General features: G+C 32.9%; 1 protein-coding gene across 4 annotated transcripts in view; it reads left to right on the forward strand.

Moving 5' to 3' along the window:
• LOC124368832 (eukaryotic translation initiation factor 4E transporter-like) overlaps positions 1–22,401 on the forward strand; it is a 99,355-nt gene that overhangs the window by 64,857 nt on the left and 12,097 nt on the right. For all 4 annotated transcript variants that reach the window (XM_046826248.1, XM_046826249.1, XM_046826246.1 and 1 more), the window contains 8 exons: positions 761–894; positions 1,951–2,005; positions 3,076–3,182; positions 3,664–3,871; positions 5,934–6,056; positions 9,939–10,076; positions 15,304–15,430; positions 20,030–20,226. In XM_046826248.1, coding sequence (XP_046682204.1) covers positions 761–894; positions 1,951–2,005; positions 3,076–3,182; positions 3,664–3,871; positions 5,934–6,056; positions 9,939–10,076; positions 15,304–15,430; positions 20,030–20,226 — 1,089 coding nt within the window. The remainder of the gene's footprint in view (positions 1–760; positions 895–1,950; positions 2,006–3,075; positions 3,183–3,663; positions 3,872–5,933; positions 6,057–9,938; positions 10,077–15,303; positions 15,431–20,029; positions 20,227–22,401) is intronic.

Below are 22,401 nucleotides of genomic sequence, written 5' to 3' on the forward strand. Positions count from 1 at the left end.
GTCTATTTTCCTTTATTTGTAAGAGAACTCTTTTAATTGTTCTGGTTAATGCTACCTAACCTTAAATATGTATTCCATGAAGACAAAGTATACATTTTAGATTAAAAATATGTTTATGTAAGTTATTGTTTTATTGTACCTATATAATTTATTGCATGAAAATACTGTTCATGTGTATGTAGTATATTTCTTGTTGCGGGAAAAAACCTTTAAATATTGGTGAATAATTCAAAACCAAAAACATGTGAAATGTTACTTCGTGAAATTTCTTGTAGAAAGTATATGAGATTTAACAGTATGATAATTGTCCAACTGGCTTTATTTCGAAATTAAACTACTATAACACAAAACACTATATAAACAGTTTTACATTACATCTCACACTAAACATTAAAACTATGTATTCCCACATGGATATGGACAGGATTCCACGGCATGGACATGTGGGTGGATAGCTGGATAACAAATAACAGAGAATCTTAGATTTTCAAGTTGCTATTTGTTTTCTAACTAGAAAGAGGTTGTGACACACCCTAAACAGGTCCATTATATTAGGAGTAAAACTGTGGCATGTAGTACAATAGTGGACACAGCTTTGAACCTAAAAGAAAAATGTGAATTATTATGATACATTACCATACAACGACCCCAGTTGAGCTGCAACACAATTGGATTGCCTTTGTTTCGTGAAGAGAGTAATTGCGCAACTAAATGAAATGTGTATTTTTTTTATTTACGTTTGTGATTTGTAATTTTTCAGAAGCTTGTGGAAAAATCCACAGTGTAGAGGAGTTGGAAGCTCGGCTCCGCCAAGAACAAGGTATTGGAAAACCAGCAGAGTACATCAACCGCCCTAGCAACAAGGAGGAGGACCTTGCAGTTTTTAGAAAGCTGGTCAGTAAGGAATACGCAAATATAACTGAAATATTGAAAAGATAGACATTAAATCAGATAAATTTTAATATTTTTCAGTAGTTTTAGCAGTTTTAGAGCTCCTTAATTTACTAATATGTTTATTTAATATCAGTTGGACCTTTTTCCTATCAACTGCATTTTTCAAAACACTTATCATATATATATATATATATATATATATATATATATATATATATATATATATATATTTTATATATAGATATCCTAATTTTGATCAGGATTTCTGTGGTAACTGATTCAATCGCAGCTCTTGATTCGTTGCTTTAAGTGTCCAATATACGAACGGTGTCACAATGCACATTTCCAGACAAGTGAAAGGTAGCTTCAACATTTAAAACAATTTGGTTTATAAACTGTTGATCCAGTCCATTTAATACAGGATAACAACAGTAAAGTCAACCTCTTTATTATCATCTGGCTTCAAAGGATGTATTAGTTGAGGTTTTAAACCATTAAATTTAAGTAATTTCTTCAAAACTCTGTGAACTGTATACTTAGGGACATTTAACTCACATCCTCGTTGCCGCTTAGACTTTTTTGGACTTCTTACAAAACGGTTTTGAATGTTTTCAACGGTTTGATCTCCTGTTTATAGCCTACCTGTCCGCATTTTGTCCAATAAACAGTCTGTTTCCTTAAACATCTTATTCCATCAATAAATACTGCGTCAGTCAGAGAGATTTTCATGAAACGTTTGACACTGGACTGAAATCACAGTGTAAAACTTTGCTAACCACAGAATATATTGAACTTTTCTTTACAAAGTTGCCATTGTGGCTGTTTTTTGTAAAAACATTAGCCACAGATGAGAACAGTGGGTATCAGCTAAACCAATGCGTTAATTGCAGAACCAAAAACTTCAATAGTCAATAAATATGTTGATAAAATACTGTTACATGGTTTTCTCAAAGGATTGCTCAAACATTTCGCTTTATCTTGTATAACCAATTATACACAAAAATAACATGTTGTAATATTGTATGTAGTTAATGATTATTGTTATGTTAATTTTAGATGATGAGTAAGCAGCTTCAGAATATCCAGGAATCAAAGACTTCATCGCATTCAAGTAAGTGTATTCAAACAATTAGTACAAATATTTTTTTATAATTTGTGAATATCAACGGGAAGCAAATTTTTAACTCCGCGGGAATGAATCTATTATTTTATATATATATATATATATATATATATATATATATATATATATATATTTAGTTTGGAGTTGGAATTGGTAGTTAAAACTCCGGTATTGGTGGGTTTTAAAATAAACATTTTATGTTTCTTCTTATTTAAACCTTTGCCTTAAACTGATTGGTGATGAACTTCCAACTATATCGGTGGTTTACTGTGAATATCTGATATGTTGGAAAACACAATAGACAGTTTACATTTATTTTTGATCAAGTTTTTGTGAAAACTGTTGGTGGGTAACAAAATTAAAAAAATAAGTTTTGTAAATAATATTGTTCTTGAAGTTTATGATTGTACATCTCCATGTGTCAATGCATGGGTAAAAGCTAAGACTATTTTGTAAAATATGAAATAAAAGTAAAAGGTTAAAGGATGACACGTTTATTATAGTATAGGTATTTCCTTAAATCCCTCTGCAATTAAAAAGGGACCCCTAAATAAAATTTCTAAAAACACATGAGTAATTATTACTACGGTTAATATACTTATGCTTTAAATTGTTTGCAAGACAAACCTGTATGTTACTTGTTTGAGAAATGGCCCATTCTCCTAGTACAACTATTATAAATGTAACATTGTGTCACCCAGAATTACGTTTTCAGTACATGTCAACAAACTAACCTAATACATGTTTTAAACTTACCCCATTAAAAAATATTTTTAAAGATAAAATAGGGCAGTGAGTAAATTTTTAACAACAAGCATGTAAAATGTTTAGCGTGATCGAGAGAAGATTCAGATTTCAGTGCCCAACATTTTAATGTGGAATATCTGTGTGTACAGTGGGTGAACTGAATTTTATTGTTATAATATTGAATGCATATGTCTACTATGGATTTTAAACTTGTTGATCTTAATTTAAGAAATATTTCTAGCTGTTAGACGGAAAGAACATAACCCGATTTTCGATTTAAATGTCCTGAAATGATGACTGGTTTTGACTAGATATTGGTGGTGGTTTCCAAGGTCACCAGCAACAGCACAGCTCTGGTCAGCAACCTCCGATGCCCATCCCTCATGACTTGGTTTTGAAACTGCTGCAGGTCCAACAGGTAGTTTTCAATCTCTTTATTTAAAATTATTCTCAATATTTTAAAACATTAACTTATTGTATCTGAAATATTATGAATCAGCAGGTTTGGCGTGTGTTTTAGTTGTTAATAAAATGTACCATATTGAAAAAAACGGCCTGTAAAATTCGTTTAGCACCTCTTAAGACACATTTAACACCATGTATAACCAACAACTGTATAACTTTTGTAAATTGTATTTAGTTGTGTCTGCAACACAAGTTTAGATATGTGAAATCAATTGTCAAATGTAGACACAACTGATTTCTTATTAAAATCCTTTGAAATTAATCACAAAGAAATCTATAGTGAACACTTCAATTGTAAAATATTAGTTTTTCTACGTTTATAATAGTAGGTATTGGTAAACATATTTTATGTAAAATATACGGAAAAGGAGATGAGAGGAGAATTGATTAAAACCACCGCTGTGTATTAAACCGCTTGCTGTTATGTTTGTTAGCAACAGCAGCAACAACAACAGCAGCAGCAGCAGCAGCAACGTCAGCAGGAGGCGTTTGCTAAGCTGATGGTTCCTCAGACACATCTCGCTCCGTCGTCTCAGTTTACTGTTCCTCCGCCTCTTTCACCTGACCTGCAAATGCACATCAACAGTCCCCAGTCCTCGAAAGATGTGTTGCAACGTCCAGAAGCTCAAACTATCCTAAGAAGTAAGTATGCTTTGTAAAATTAATACAATAAATTGAAGGAGTTAAATTGTTAACTCTTTCACTGCCAGATGCCTATATATATAGGCTTTGGACCAAATTGTATTGACCGCTAAGAACCTATATATAGCCAAGCGGCGGGTGTCCGTAAGATGCCAAGAGCCTATATAAGTTCATGGCTATTTTGCTTATTATAAAGTTATTTTCTATTAAATTTTGATGAACCTCATGCCTCGTATACGGGATGAATTGCGCTGTTATAATATAACAAATTTATTTCGTCTGTTTCATTTTTTAACAAAGTATTCAAATTCTGAAAACTCACGATATTCATAAGGCAGTGGCCAACACATCGTGAAAGCTGGTCTGTCTTACACGGTGTGTAATTTTTTTCCACTGTTAGTTTTGGTTTGGTTATGACTAAGTAATAATATAGCTTAGTAGCATAAAATTACTTCAAATTATGTTTGTGGAATTCAAATTTGAAAAATACATTTGTTATGAATTCTTTGTTTGCTTTATTAAGTTTAATGAAATTATTTTACTTTTTTATGCTTCTCAATGTTGCCACTCATCACGAAAAAAATTGGTACCGAAAACATTGCTCTACGATAAAAAAAATAAGAGAATGGTTTGTATGTAAAGGTACAAAAATAGCAAAAACTGCTTTACAAAAAATGTGTTCTATGGCACTGGAATGGCTAACACGTATAAATCATACCAATGTTGACCAACGTAGTGGTATTAGCACTGAACAGGCTAATTTTAATTGGTTCTAAATATGTTTCATCAGTGCTATTTGTAAAATTTACATCCAAAAGTCAGATTAAAACCGTACATAATATTTTTGGTAAAAGAAACTGAAATTGTTCACTAACAAATAATAATATTGTTTACAGCACTTTATTTCCGATGTTTAAATTTAGTGGTTTAATACTAATGTTGTAAACAAGAGTAAGCCTATTAATTTACAAAGTTGTAGCAGGAATTACCTTTTTTGTTCATTTCCTGTACGAACTAACACAATTTATAATTACAATTTTAATCGTTAACCCATTGCGGATCACTGACGAGCTCAGGTCGCAAAAGCGGTCTGCTTTTTAAATTTCCCTCCAAATAGTTATGTTAATGTCTGACAGATCGGGCGATCGTCTCCACTTGTCTACTAAGAGTGTTTATAACGGTCTACGTTTAGTTTTCAAAAGTTTTATAAATATCCTACAGATTGTAGTTGAATGTCGAAGTTGAAAAATCATTCATATGAGTTTACTCTCTGATTTTTTAGCGCTTCTGATTGGGTGTTTTCCTCAGTTGTTATTATAATACTTTTGAGGTTAGTGACACAACTAAACGACGCAGACGTACATGTTGGTGGGTTTAGTCTAGACAATGGCCCGGATGTTGCAATCGATTCGCCCGAGCCACTTTATTTAGACTATGATTCAGACATCATCCCTGCCACGCCGTAACCTTGCTCGCGTGTTATCGTTCCTATATCACGGATACCCCAGCAGGCCCATGTTCCATCTGAACGAATACCTTCGCAGCTGAATTTTCTAGTATACAATAGCGAACGATACGATGTGGCGCACCATTGCTGTTCGTGCGGCCGCTGCCCGTGAATTAATTCCCGCCCGCTGGTGCCCGCACGCCAAAACAATACGATCCGCAATGGGTTAAGAAAAGATGCTTCTTTCTATTAATTTTTAGTTGAGCTGCACTACTTGTACTCCTGTCTTTAATAACAGAATAATTATTAGTGCTGTAATTGTAAGATTGGATTCTAGATGTTAAATGTACATTTTATACTGATGTACCCTCTTTTCAAAAGCAAGGGAACTTGAGGTTTAAGAAATTAAATCAGAAGGAAGCTCACACTTAATTACCACATTTTGAGAAATATTCCAGTTCAATTGCCCATAACTATGGTTGTAAACTTTGATTCAATATAACCTATTAAACTATTTTGAACTGTAGTGGCACGTCTGGTACATCTACACAAGGTCACTCAGTATAAATCAGCAGTAAAAGTTTAAGCTACCTATATATGAGCATGTGTGTTTAGGTTTGAAGAGGGGAGAAATTACAATTCTCCATCTGGTGGATCAGCTCAAGAGGAATACAAACTTGCAGCCTTTACACCGGGAAATCATTGCCAGTATTATCAAGCTTCATGGAGTCCAGTCTAGTAAGTCGGTTCATTTAAATCTCTAAATAAAAAGTAAAAATCAAAACAGTTTATTGTAAGTAATTAACTACATAGTGACAGAGGTTCAACATAAGGAAGTAATAACAATTACATGTGTGTGCTACACAACTTGAGTAACTATTGATATATTGATATTGAGTAACTCGAGCTCGGTCCTTCATTTGCTCCTAGACAATCAAATATTGAAACTGGCCTTTCTCGTTGCTCTTGAGACCTGGGAACAGTACTAATATTGAGTAACTCGAACTAGGTCCTTCATTTGTTCCTAGACAATCAAATATTGAAACTGGCCTTTCTCGTTGCTCTTGAGACCTGGGAACAGTACTAATATTGAGTAACACGAACTAGGTCCTTCATTTGTTCCTAGACAATCAAATATTGAAACTGGCCTTTCTCGTTGCTCTTGAGACCTGGGAACAGTACTGATATTGAGTAACTCGTGCTCGGTCCTTCATTTGTTCCTAGACAATCAAATATTGAAACTGGCCTTTCTCGTTGCTCTTGAGACCTGGGAACAGTACTGATATTGAGTAACTCGAGCTCGGTCCTTCATTTGTTCCTAGACAATCAAATATTGAAACTGGCCTTTCTCGTTGCTCTTGAGACCTGGGAACAGTACTGATATTAAGTAACTCGAGCTCGGTCCTTCATTTGTTCCTAGACAATCAAATATTGAAACTGGCCTTTCTCGTTGCTCTTGAGACCTGGGAACAGTACTGATATTAAGTAACTCGAGCTCGGTCCTTCATTTGTTCCTAGACAATCAAATATTGAAACTGGCCTTTCTCGTTGCTCTTGAGACCTGGGAACAGTACTGATATTAAGTAACTCGAACGCGGTCATTCCATTTTTTGTTCATACACAATCAAACATTGACTGGGAACAATAATGACACTGAGTGAACAGAATGTAAAGTTTTCGGAAATGTAAAATTACATGAATTACACTACCTTAATGTGTTAATCTTGATCGGCAAATAAGATAAAACCTACTATGAAACAAAAATATTAAAAATGGAAGAAATAAAATAGCAATAATATACATTTTTTGACAGATTTTCCGGAACGTGACAACAAGGCAACCTCAATATTGGCGTAGTTCGCTGGAATCAGAAGTTCTCATACAGATTCAAAGCCTACAACATTGTCTAAATTAGGCAATAGTTTAGATGAATAATAGTTATGCTCTTGTTTTTCTCTTTTTAAGCGGTTAGGAAGTGCGTTGCACGTATTTTAAGATGATTACAAGTAAATGTGCCCATTACCATCCAATTGAGTTTAGAACCTCCTGGAAAAATTGGTTTGCCTACTCCAATCATGACTGCCTAACCTCAAAAACATATTTCCGTTTCAAAATACATACACATATTATAACCGGTTATGTTTAAATTATTTTATAGAGTTTTTGTTCTAGGGAAGTATTGAATAGGTTAAACTCATATAATAAGGGAAAATAATTTACAGACGTGTTAAAAAGCAACGTTTATTAAAAAAATATAATTTGAAATTTACGGCTAAAACTGACTAGAGAAGTGGTTGTTGATCAGGGATAGTCGCAGGGTGTCTTAGGACCATGTGATTCAACAAATGGTTCTTCCGCTTCGCCCTGTAGGGACAGTGGCGACAAGGGTACTGAGGATCGTTCCCACACTCGAGCTTCTTGAGGGAGAGTCCGGCGTCTTTTAATTCTGTCCGTCCTCATGGGCCACTGGCCTTTGGAGGATCTATCAAACGGAATAAGGGGAGTTGGCCGCCAACTCGGTCAAGTGCTCAGATATTGATATCATTGAGCTTGAATGGGTCTCATTGACTAGTTTGTTTAATGAGATATACATCGGGTCTCTCCTAAACTTGGCTCTATAAATATGGTTATATTTTGATGTGACCAGAGAAGAAAATACCAGGTTTACAGAAATATTTTGGTACTGAGTGCAACCAATAGTTCATATGATTATAAAACCTGCAAGGTTTATCATATTATAATATTTTACATTTTTTTGCATTAATTTACAATATAGTTTGGATAACACCAATAAGTAATTGCCTCTGTTATACCGTGAGGAAAAAACCATGGAATGAGGTAAAGCCATTTGAAAAACACCTGAAAGGTCTATAGAAGCTGTACGTTATACGTAAAAACAGTACTACCTAATTCAATGTTGGCTTGAGGCCAAAATATTTGAAGAATTTAATTGAGTTAGCTAAGATTTTATGCAGCATTAACCTGAAAGACTTAAATATAAATTTTTGTTCTAACTGGTAATATTTCTTTATACAACTCTCAAGATAATATGTTTTTCTCATCATACTTAATAAAATGTTTAAAGATTATTTAATTAAATGGATGGTTTGAAAGTAAACAAGAATTGTATGGACATTTGCCATAGTTAACTGTGACAACAATAACTAAAACAGTTATTGTTTGTAAGTGTTTCAATGTGTTTCAAACAGTAAATGTTTCAATAACTTTTGTGTACTTAACAGCAGGATGTTCTTAACATTCATTTTATACTTTCATACTTATGTCAAATTTAAAACAATACAAAGTAAAATAAAACACAAGGAAATTGAAAGCATAATAAGGATAGTAAAAATAATTTGTACTTGGTCCACTATATTGCTTCAATATAGCCCTTATATAGCAATGAGCATATCTACTTACAGTTTTCAATCTTAACAGATGGTTTGCTTATATCTCCACAAAATTAGAGCAACAATGTACCACTTTATTAGTTATATAAAATTGTAAAAAAAAATTATCTGTACAAACTTTCTACCACACACTAGGTTTTATATCAAAATGTGTTGGAAAAACGTGTTTCTAATGGGTGGCGCAAAAAGGATGGTCGGATTTGAACTGCGTAGTACCAGTGGAAGGTGAGGAGGGGGGACCACTGCCGGCCGTCTGCAAGTCGGCCATTACACCCAGTTTGCCACGAGATGGCGCAGTGGACGGTTGAGCATCGTGTTTTTGCTGTGGAACAGTTTTTCAGAAATAATGAATCTTTTATTACTGTGCAACGATTGTTTCGACAACGTTTTGGTGTAGCGCGTGATGAACCCATTCCAGATCGCAGATCCATATCACGTTGGGTGACTGCATTCTGGACAACAGGGTCTGTCATGAGTGGTAAATCTACTGGGCGTCCACGTACGGCAGTTACTCCACAGAACATTGAGAATGTTAGAGCGTCAGTGCTTCACAGTCCGCGTCGTTCCACCAGGCGTCGTGCTCAAACTTTAGGCCTCAGCCGTCGTTCGTTGCAGCGCATTTTAAGTTGCATCACCAAGGAAGGACACCATCTTCCGGAAGTTATTCTCCGTACATGAATTTTGGAGGTTATTTCTTGTAATTGGGTGCCTGGGAGCATTTAGTTACGTAATTGAATAAAATTAATTTGTAAAACTGATGGAGTTATAGTTATTTAAAATGTGACCATTCAAACTGGGTGTAATGGCCGACTTGCAGATGGCCGGCAGTGGTCCCCCCTCCTCACCTTCCACTGGTACTACGCAGTTCAAATCCGACCATCCTTTTTGTGCCACCCAGTATAACATCAATTTTCATCCCCAGTTTATAAAGCTTGATGTATTTTTAAAATTTTCAGCATGCATTTTCGCAATAAAACCCATGCAGAAATTATTTTGTGCAAATTTACTCCTCCACACATTTATATCAAAATGTTTCTATTGAAAAGAAATTTTGTCCTGAGTCCAAAAAGCTGAACACGTTTTCTGTCTTCGGCATGCCCTTTTTGTCATAAAACCATAAAATAATTGTTTGGTGCAAATTTAATATTACACGCTAAGTTTTATATTGCTCTAAGCCTAAAACTTGACGTATTGTATTGATTGTGTGCAGATATGACTCAACGTGAACCGTCACCCTCTGGTCTGGTTCCTCCTTCCACAGCTGAGCAGATGCTGCATCAGATGATGCACAGTCAGCAAACACAGCACCAGCAACAACAGCTTAGAATTCCTTCACCCCATGCCAATGGTATGTATCCACTTCACTCTCAGTCATAGCTTCCTCAACTCATCTACTTGTAAAATATCTTGTGAAACATATTGGTTATTGGGTTAGTTTTTCCACAATATTTAAAACTATGTTTTTTCTATATGTTCAGATTTTACTCAGAATAATAATCTCATTGTCTGTGAAAGGTTCGAACAAAAGACAGTAATATTATTATTAATTATTTTCGAAGGTTTATTCTTCATCAAATTTATGCAGTAAGTTCGGTAGTCATAAATATCTGTGTATTTTTAAATTGTAATCTTTCAACATTCACGTCAATTTTGGTGATGAATCAAATCCAAAAATATTTATATTCTAGAAAGAAATATTTTTATGGAGGTGTGATAAGGTCAGGTCTTTCATAGTGTTTTTGCAAAGATTTGTTTAAAAATTTAGTCTCCTTATTACTCAAGTATAATTTTATTTATAAGGGAGAAATTGAAAATAAAATTTTTCCAAACTAAAACATTTTTATTTTGAACATTCATTATTTAGTTTGTTTATAATCTAAAATATAATATATGATAAATTAATAAATATAAATTAATCTCAAATTAATAGGAATCCGAATTTATTTATTTATTTCAACGGGAAAAAAAACCAAATACATCAAAAAAATTATACAATGAAAAATTTACAAGTGGTAGCTAACATACATTAACTGATGAATGACTAGGAGTTACGTATCACTTACAAACAAGCACGTAATTAATTGATATCAAAACAAACATCAGCAAGTTACCAGTCAACAACAAAGAAAAATAAATATTTAGAAGAAAAAAAGACAGAATTAATATCTATGAAAGGATAACAATTTATATAAATATCTGAAAAGTTAGAAAACGAATAATAAATACATTTCCAAAGAATCAAAGCAGTGCACACACACACACACACACACACACACACACACACACACACACACATATATATATATATATATATATATATATATATATAGATAATAATAACAATAATAATATTTATAACAAATGTCGCTAATAATATATAATTAAAACCAGAATCAATAACCATAAATGATGCTTGCAATTTCTCCGAATTGTTGGTTTTGAGGGTTATCCTCCCTCTTGTGTTCTGTCCAGTTACTGAGCTTATAATTATTGTTGTTTCATTATATCACGGAAACAATAAAATATTCATTTTATTGTTTTGTTGGAACGGAGAGTGAAAGTGAAGATCATATTAGTAACAGCTGATACCATTCCAGCTGATATTATTTGTAGGCTCCTACTGTGAAAACAATAAAGTACCAAACATAATTAAGAGGATCCGAGCACATTCTAGTGGATAAAGCACGAAATAAAGAGTAATTGCTAAACTGGGAACTGAGGATGTGTAGTGCACATTTTTCGGCGTTTGGGGCAATGAACGGTGAAACATGTAGCCTGCGTCTCTTGCTCGCAATGGGCTAAAGAGTGAAACAGAAAGTGACAGAAATCTTTCAACTTTTTATACAATTATAAGCTGACAATACTGTGTATTGATGGGATCCATAGTTTTCAGGAATGCCGCCAACCTGACAAAGTTTACACGCAAAGTAAAAACACTGCGTTAGTTTGTTATTTTGGGCAAAATGCCTATTGTTTACTGGTGATTAAAAAAAATCTCTGCGAAGTATGTGGACTGTACTATTTACTGTAAATTCTACCCTGGTCTACCAACCCCTATGTTGTATTTCTATCCTTTTTCAGATGCATGCTTTAACAACTTATATCTGCCTGCTACTCTCAATAATCAATCTTTTATATTGCCTTACAATGTTTTCCTATAACTTTCGAGAATAACCGTTCCAAAACGAGATGAAGGTTCAACCGGAGTTTAATTTAATGTCTGCTTGCCGGAGTAAAATTATATGATTAAATGATGATGAGTAAATAGCATCCTGTAATAGGGTAGTATTGGAGAACAAACTGGTTGACACAAATTGAAAGTTAATATGGTAAACGCTCTTACATAGGTTACTGGTAACATGGTAATGAACACTTAAAATACAATAAGTGCCAATATTTTGCCATTTTTGCATTGCCTGAGACTTATGGGAAATGTAAGTTGGAGGGTTGGAATAAATTTGCTTTAAAATCCTATTGGATTTGTTTTTAATTTTCAAAATTAAATTATTTTACTAAATTAATTCTAGTGCTGATTTTACATATCCCACTTATAACCATTTGTATATCTATTTGGTAAACATTAATTAATTTTCAAGTGGTTTATACAATTTAAAAAAACATATTTTGAAAATTTATATATATACAATTTGAAAAAATGTATTTGAAATTTAGTTTTCGGATAAATATCTAAAGTTAATTTAACCATAAAATAAGTACATGGGTATTGGGTAAATATTGGGCACTTTACAAAATACTACTTTTGGTACAATTGGAAGAAAGGCAAAATGTGTGGCTATCAAACTGAAGATGAATTAACCCTTCTTTTTTTATTATATATTATTGATTGGTAGGAAGCATACAAATTTAAGCATTTAAAAAACTTGAATGTTGCTCTCTATTGAGCTTCATAACCTAATTAAACATTTATAATATGAATGGGAAAGCCTGCCATTTGCAATTATTTGATTTGAATAGTCTATATTGTGAAATTACTGGAAAAAACTGCTTCTTTTCACTAATTAATACCAGCAGCTGCTAAAGTGAAACGTTTAATTCAAAGGAAATGTTATATAAACACGTAAAGGGCATATTAAATAAAATCTTGCCAGATTTGTTTCCGATAAATTTAAGTTTTTAAAGGATTCCATTACTTTTTCCTACTATTATTTTTGTTATTTATTAGTTTATCTGTATCTGATCAACAAAGAAAGACAAGTCATATGTGTTTTAATTTTATTTTAGATCATTTGAACAGTTCTGTTTCTCACAGACTCAAATGGCTAAAATGAAGCAGAAGTACAGACTTGCTGAAATTCCATCTTTTGTGTGTTTTTCTCTTGTATGTGCTAAAAATACAATAACGTATGATTGTATTCGGCACACATCCAATCGGACAAATCATATTTTTTCCTTGAGATATTATGCAAACATATCTGCAGTCGTATTAAAATTCACTTTCCGATTATAAAATGTGCAGCATCCTCTACTCTTACCAGGCAATAAAAACTTGAGTGACAGTTTTAACAAAACATTATTGTAGACATGAGTCAGCTAGGTAATGTGATTTCCTCATTTGAAGAGGATGGTCACTCTTAAATCATCCATACTGGATTAAAGAGTAAAATTATCTGATGAGAATTAAATAAAGACTGAAAGATCAGTTTGAGTTCTTATCGTAGGACTATTTTAGTTTTTTGCAGTGTCACACAGATTAGATAAATAAATATTACTTATTTATCTAATAACTGATAAATAAATAAATGAACTCTTACGAGTTATTAACAAAGTCGATAATACGGTCAGTTGAGACTGTCAAAGAAAGTTCCTAAGACTGTACAAATTATATAGTTATAAATTAAAATAAACATACTTTAAAATATAACATTCAAAATAGATTTTAACATACTTTGATGGTTTCAAATAAACATACTTGACGTCATTACTTATCTTAAAGCAAATCTATGTAAAGATTGTGGTTGATCCGTGGAATTAATTACAAAATATGATTCCTACTTTTAGTTCACCACATAGATACTAGATACTATTGTAATATAAACTAAAGTAAAGGGTGATGCGTTTACAATTTTAAAACTTAAACAGAATATGGTCTACAGTTGCTAAAAATTTATGTTAGACACATTGAAAAACTCATTGAGTGAATAAAACGGCATATCTAGAAGCCAGTTGTAAAATTTAGTTTTAAAAGTATTTATAGGGTCAATGAATAATATATCAATACAATCCATAGTTCAAAGCCAATATTAAAACCAGATATGTATTCCGTATGTGATTGCCCTTTGTATGAGTATTCTAGCACTCTGATGTTTGTTTACAGCTTTTGGACAACCGACAGTTGTTTCACCAAATTTATCTCAAAGTAGTTCTAGTACTCTAACTATCCAGCACCCCCACCCAGGTATCTCTGCTACTAACTCTGTTGTGCATGTCTCCATCGTATTCTGGTCTCACCAGATTGTTGGCTTTTGTGTTTATGTTGTGTTTTAAACACAAAGACGGTTTTGATCATTTATAGTTATCTGATTTTATACCATTGCACAAAAAGAACTTATTTGTCCTTGCTGCTAACTTCTGTTCTGTTCTGCTTGGTTTGAATGCAGAAACCTTCATCCTTCACCAGTATCACTTCAGAATTGGCACTGTTGTTGCCACGTGCATGTTTGTTACCTAGCAGCATGTGTTAGTTCTACACATACAATTGAAAAGTCCTTTTTAATACAACTAAAAAGTTGTTCAAACATTGATTGTCTAGTTACTAGAAATATATGAATATGGGCTTGCCTTTGATAAGACAGAAAACAATTTTTGAGTATGTGCTCTACTACTCTATAGGAAAACAATGTGTTTTAATCTATTGAAATTAGGGATAAGTTAATTTCATTTTGCTATGTCAGATTTGATTGTTACTGTATTGCATCAAGGTATTTTATATAAGTTTTCGGTTGTACCAGTTCTCAGTATTATATACACACTTCAGAACAATATATTTTCAAAAACAATCAAAATATCTTCCTAAAACTTGTGGATATTTGTTTTTGGTTTTTATGGTGAGTCAGTAGCCATAAGTTTTACGATTACATAATGTTTTCTTACAACTTCTGAAGTTTGTATTCATCTTATCAATAACATTATCCAAACTGAGGGAACATCAAATTCACCAAAGATGCGCTGAAGTAAAACAAAAAGTATTTCCATTTTAAGTGGTGCAAGATCAGATCCATATACTTTCTTTTCACGTAGGAAAAAAGTATAAAAGATGCACGATCTTACTGGCTTTTTGCAAGCCATACATAGAGAGTCTGTAAGTGTAATGGGGTAGCTTTTGATATTAAGTAATGTTTATTAATCAATCAGTGTAAGTAGTACAATCACTAATTATTAAGTACTAAGTTTCCTCTACAAGTATAGACTTCCATAACAGTTATGGGCTGGTTTATCATTATTGACCAGTTTTCATCCGATTTAAAACCTCATTTTAATGAATAATTATGAATAAAGTTCACACAATAGTTATATAAGAATGTCATCAACTGCACTAAGTTAAGTTAATGTTTCAGTCTTGCAACGAGTACCATCACCAAGAGAATTAGTTGCCCATACTCAGAACATTCTGCAGAACGCTCTTCTCAAGAAGAAACTGGAGGAGCAGAAGGAAAATTTCCGAAAGCGGCAAGAGTTACAAAGGTTAACATTTTAATTTGGTACCTTTAAAAGTTGCTTGTTAATTTCTTTTGGTTAATTTCTTCTTACAGTAACTTCTGATATTTTTTATTGTGTGTGGCATTTAATGCTCAGTTTTTATTAATTAATTACCGTACACTTAATTAGTAAAATCTAAAAACGAACATTAGGAAATTTTCATGGAGATTTGGTTCAAAAGGTTAAGGTTTCAAGACTGATATAGCAAAGACATCGTGGGTTCTAGTCATGTTAAACCACTACACTAATATTAATATCTGAAAATATCCTTTACCAGCTTAGTTAACCCTGGAACTGGCAACTGGCAAACGCCCGATATCGGGCGTTTTAGTCGCATCCTAGATGGCAGCGCCCGATATCGGGCGTTTTAATACGTCTTTTATTTCTCAATATTACGTACTTAAAACACGATCCAAGAGTATCGGTATTGATACCAATCGAAAGAGGAAGGTTCAATTTATGTATATAATACACTAATAAATAATTTTATCGTTTCGTTACACGTCAATACGTTTTATAATCTCTGAACTGTTTGTTCACATTCTCCCGCATACCACGGTAGTTGCGCGCACATCGATGAGTCAACTGGTTCATTCGGATATTGTTTTTCGTCAGCTGCATGGTGTTCTGTCTGGTTTATTGTTTGTTTGAGTTTGTTGTAATGATTGTTGTGTATATAACACAATAATAGTACATTTTTTGTGCGTGTTTACGTAATGGATCGTAATTTCCGCGATCGTTCAAGTGACATTCGAGAACTAGTTGTACATTGATACCAATCGAAAGAGGAAGGTTCAATTTATGTAAATAATACACTAATAAATAATTTTATCTTTTCGTTACACGTCCATACGTTTTATAATCTCTGAACTGTTTGATTACATTCTCCCGCGTACCGCGCTAGTTGCTCACGCAGCGATAAGTCAACTGGTTCATTCGGCTATTGTTATTTCGTCAGCTGCATTGTGTTCTGTCTGGTTTATTGTTTGTTTGAGTTTGTTGTAATGATGGTTGTGTATATAACACAACAATAGTAAATTTTCTGTGCGTGTTTACGTAATGGATCGTAATTTCCGCGATCGTTCAAGTGACATTCGAGAACTAGTTGAACATAAAATAAGCAACGATAAGGATTCCGATTTAGACATTCAATCAGAACATAATTTAAAAAATATATAATAAAAAAGAAAAAAAAGAAAATTAATATAGACTAATAGTTACAAGATTGTACAAATCCAAGTGGGCTTTGAAGTTCTTACTTTTTTTGGTAAGTAGCACTTTCGAATGTCAGTGTATAATTTTTGTATCATTTACCACATAAAAAAATAAATAACTTATAAACTATGTGTTGTTTTATTTTTACTCAGAATTAAATGCTCTTCCTTTTCTATATTTTGGATTTTGCATATCACTAACAACAACAATTTTACAAATCAAAAACTTTGAACTAACTTTTCTTTTTTCTAAAAATAATTTTTTTTCATGAAGAGTTACAGTACGGGTATTTTTTTGTTTTAATTATATTATGTGAAAAATGTTCCTTGAACAATGCTGAATAAAGAAATATATAATATGACATAGGTACTTTGTAGTAAACATGTAATAATAAAATAAATATGAGGCAATGTATGAAGTACTAAAACACTCTGCCACTGAGAGAAATATGACCGCCAGTTCCAGGGTTAAGACAATTGATGTGAAACTAACAAGAATCACCTAGATGGAACTTTGTGATTCTTCCACTTACAGACCAGAATCATTTATTAGCCACATAAATATTTCATTCAAAAATACATAGGCAAGTCTTAAATTTTAACAACTTTAAATTCTTAGATGTATCTTTAAAGTCCAAGATTCCCACTTTTTATTCATGAACTCCTCCTGGATAGAGTAAAAAGCATATTTTAACAGAAATTCCTCAACTCTTATCTTAAAAATAGGTTGTTAAGCTGCCTTATCTCTAGAATTTTATTAAGGCATTTACTGGACACAATCAGTGGGCTCTTATCACTCTTGCAGAGCTTGAAGCATGTCAACAAAATGCTTAAATCTATTTTCATATGTATGGATCTCACCTCTTTGTTGAACCCTGTCTCCATATTCCCGTACACAAATCAAACATTGGAGAATATACAATGAAAACAAGGTTAGTAGTCCAAGATCTCTAAATAAATTTCTATAGTGTTGAAACCTGCCAACTCCAGTAATAATACAAATTGCTTTTTTTGAACAAGAAATACGTCCTGTGCATGGACAGAACTACCCCATGCTAACAACCCATAAACATTCATATGAGACTAGAACAGGCCACAATAAGCTTGGCGGAAGCCATCCTGATCCAACTCACCACACAAACGCTTCAGAGCATAAATACTGCTTTGAGGTCAATTTTATGCGGTGACCAGTTAAGCGTGGGATCTAAGGTGAATCCTACAAATTTTGGAAGACTATCAACCGGGCCAGATTTCTCTTTAATTCCAAAAAGAACTGTGAAGGTTTTTTCTTCATTTAAAACCAATTTATTAGCAGTCAATCAATTCTGAACAAATGTTTGTGAATAGAACACAATTTGTTCGTCTTTATACATAACCCCCCAGTAAAATTCCAAGTAAATAGCTTCAAAAAAATCTTGGACTTCAACCTCAAGATCAGTTAGGAGTGACATATAATATCCTCGTCCAAATGATCAAAGCTAAGTCTGTTTGCCCTAAGAGCCATTAATCATCTCAGTAATGAATCCTTCTTGAATGGTGTTTTTACACATAATTGGAAAAGAAGAATTGCATGCATTTCAAAAAGTAATATTTCTTAACCCATTGCGGATTATTGTTTTGGCGCGCGGGCACGAATTAATTTACAGTCAGCGGCGGCCGAACGAACAGCAATGGTGCGCCACATTGTATCGCTCACTATTGTATACTAGAAAATTCAGCTGTGAAGGTATTCGTTCAGATGGAACATGGGCCTGCTGTGGTATCCGTTATGTAGGAACGATAACACGCGAGCAAGTTTCCGGGGTGGCAGGGATGATGTCTGAATCATAGTCTAAATAAAGCGGTTCGGGCGAAGCGATTAAAACATCCGGGCCATTGTCTAGACTAAACCCGCCAACATGTACGTCTGCATCGATTAGTTGTGTCACTAACCTCAAAAGTATTATAATAACAACTGAGGAAAACACCCAATCAGAAGCGCTAAAAAGCAGATAGTAAACTCATATGAATGATTTTTCAACTTCGACATACAACTTCAATCTGTAGGATATTTATAAAACTTTTGAAAACTCTAAACATAGACCGTTATAAACACTCTTAGATGACAAAAGTTAGGCCCGGCCGCTGCGTGACGAGCCCAGCTTGTCAGTGATCCGCAATGGGTTAAGTGAGATCCATCTTGACATTACTCGCAATTTCAAAGACTTTGGAAACAGTATTCACAGAACAAATAGTGTAATATATAAAAATACGAAATAGATACATTACCATTTACACATAATCTTAGTTAATTTAATTTAACAAATTGCAAAATTTTATTTAATTCAAAAGCATTCGAAAGAAAGAAAGAATTTATTTTCTCACTCTAACACAGTACAAAGATAACAGTATTAATATATCATACATCGGATTACTGTACATTACTATAACAATGTCTAGAATAAATGTTCAAAATCATCTATTTATAAAAATTAATATAAATATTTCTTTAAAATAGAAGAATACAGCATATAATAAAAACTAAAAGATCATTACTACATTTCACATATTTTTACAGTTTGATAAGAAAATTTAGGGCCTCAAAGGCTAAGCCTGATTTCAGGTTCCGATATATGAACATTAGGTTTAAAACAATATCAGTGCTCAAAATGGAAGTTATTATACAAAGTTGATAATTAATACACTACTTTAACAGTTCTAGCTAAACTAAATGTGTTATCCATTATATGATAATGTAATAGGATTAATCAAATAATACAAATTAACTTAAAAATGTGAAGTGCACATCTAAAAAGAAAAATTAAATATTATATGAGATAATCTGCTTGAGCTAAAGATAGTAAATATCAGTCGAGGACTCAATGGCAACATATTGTTCCAATCAATCTTCAACTTGTAAAAGCCAATTTTTAAGCATTCTAAAAGATTTTGACGGGACATTTTTTGCGCATTTGAGGTAATCAGGCAGTTTATTGTAAATTTGAGACGCTAAAAAATTGAATGTTTTTGTAAAGAAGGTATTATTAGGTTTAGGAACAACAGTTTGTTCAACTTTTCTCGACTTATTCTTGTAAGGATTATTTTGCACGGGATAGTCTCCACTTCTGTTATAAAAGAGTTTTAGAACCTTGTAAACAAACAAATTTTTTAAGGGTAATATCTTGAAAAGAAGAAATAACGGTTGTGGATGTTCTCGTTTTGAAGATTTTGAATTAGTCCCTTATTTGACTTATTTCTGTTAGTTTTATAGTCTGTGCTGACAAATGTAATACATTTTCCTGTTTAGAGATAGTTTCTGTAGATAAGTATTATAATTTTTTGTTGATACATGAATTCAGAGTGGTAGAGATTGACGTAGTCTGCATAATAGGTCACATTCGCCAAATGTGTCCGTTGGAGGCCACGGCTCCTTGTCTCCAGCTAGCCAGCAGCTCAGTACAACCTCACCCACCCCGTTAGCCTTCACTCCCACATCGGTGTTGCGCAAAATGACTGCTGACAAGGACAATGAGCTCGGAGGGAAACAGCATCAACAGACTGATACTACTCAACAGCCTCCCAAGCAAGGTAATCTATAACAAACGTTTTCTATTGTAATATTTCTTCTTCCACATAGAATACGTTATAATCGTTAGATGAAGAGTCGTGATATTGGTATGTACGTCCATACATCACATTTGTAATAATAGAATAGTTTTGTTTTGTATAATATGTGTAATGTGATTATCATCCACCCTTTCCCCATTTTAACCCTTTAGTTGTAATGTTTTATTTTGTAACTATTCTTGTTGTTATTTTCTTGGTATTTTACGTATCGGTTTTCTAATTTTTTTCATTTGAGTTTCCTTTACCTTTTAATCTCTTTTATTTTATAGGGTATCAAATATATCAGTACTCTTCTTGACTTTGTTGTGGGATTATTTATCATTTAAATATTTTTTTACACATTCTAGATGTTACTAAATTAAGTTTATGCGTGATGAATTTCCCTGTCACCTCTAATACAGAAGTAATATGCATCTAAATTGCCACTGATGTCATGAAAGAATAGTTGGTTAAATCAGATCTTCCATGTCTGTAAAGATGAACTTATATATTTAACCCTTTTAGGACGAGCGGACTATTAATAGTCCGCACTAGTTTTGCCGAAGAAGACGATGCGGGCTTTCAATAGTCCGCACTAGTTTTACCTAAGAAGACGAGTGGACTTTTATGTGCCTGCCGGTTTACGTCTGCATAATACTCACGTAATATCGAAAATATGATGAACAAAATTAGTTTTCCTTGTAGAGGCACATCCTGTGACAGGAAATGGAGTATTTCGGAACTTATCTTGGCCAAACAATACAACATATGTCTATTTTTAGAACAGCTGCATGTGAGCGCCTATTGTAGTGCCAGTCGGCGGAGCGCGCCAATTCCGTCTAGTTTGTTTACATTCAGTCAGTCACAGTGCGGTCGCTTTGACTATTGTTGATTGTTTCAGATCAGTTATAAACTTAGTGTTTATAGATTTATAGTGAAATGTGTTTTGTTCAACTTCTTTTGTGAACATGGATCAATTTAATTTAGCTGATCACTAGCAGTGAACTGGACCGTGAGTTACAATACTCAGAAAGTGCATCTGAACATTCTAGTTCTGATTTTGTAGATGACACGGACGAAGACCCTGACTTCCAGCTTGAAGATATATTTTATGACTCTGAAGATTTTATTAACCCCACACCATCCCCGCCCAAAAATATTACGTTACTTTGTAGTAATGTAAGTTTTTTTTGTTGTAAAACAATGATTTCTTAACCAATGTTAATAAAATTTTGTATTTAAACTGAAAACTATTTCAGAAACGTAGTAATATTAGTTCACACAGTAAAAATATTTTTTTTATCATAGTAAACTGAAGCCAAAATAAAAAAATTAAAACAAATATTCTAAAATTTTATTTTAATTTTAATTTTTCTGGTTATTGTAAATAGTAATAAATGCTACCATATTGTAGACAATTTAAGTATGTACATGTGGATAAAAAATGGTGTAAGCACAATTTATAATAATGGACTTATAGTATAATTATCAAACTACTACATTTTGCCCAATTTCACCGTCATCTTCTTCGGTATGTCCACTATGAAATATGGTCACTTCAAAAAATGCGTACCTAAAAAATACCCAAAATTTTTGTCGTCCTAAAAGGGACTTATAAAATTGACAAAAACTTAAACAAGCTGTTTTGTCTTAACTTTTCAATGTTTCTATTTCAGCATATCATTGTATTGCTCATTATTGTTAACCCCTTTCAGATAAGTTGTTGAAAGGTAGTACAATCAAACATTAAAACAAAAAAATATCTCATCACAAACATCTGATGTACACATCAATTATTAATGGTGAATTTATAGTCAAAGTGTCACTATTTCATCTATAAATTAATACAACAAACAAGAGTAGGTGGTGCAAAAATGAAGAAGAAATACAATATATACATTTTTATTTTTTTTGTCATAGACTAAACATATTGTTGCAATTAGATTGTTCTCACACAAAAACCAAACAGTTTTACGAAAGCCTTGATGCTGTTGACTGGGTTATGGTTCTAAGTTCTTTGAATGTTGAGGAACAGTTTTCATCTTTTTTTAGACTATTTTGAACAGTGCTGATGAAACATCCACTTTTGCTAAACCTCAGAGTTGTAGCAATGAACCAAAGTGGTTGACAAATAATATTATATATGAAAAAGAAATT

Source organism: Homalodisca vitripennis, chromosome X (genome assembly GCF_021130785.1).
Source record: "Homalodisca vitripennis isolate AUS2020 chromosome X, UT_GWSS_2.1, whole genome shotgun sequence".
NCBI classification, from domain to species: domain Eukaryota; kingdom Metazoa; phylum Arthropoda; class Insecta; order Hemiptera; family Cicadellidae; genus Homalodisca; species Homalodisca vitripennis.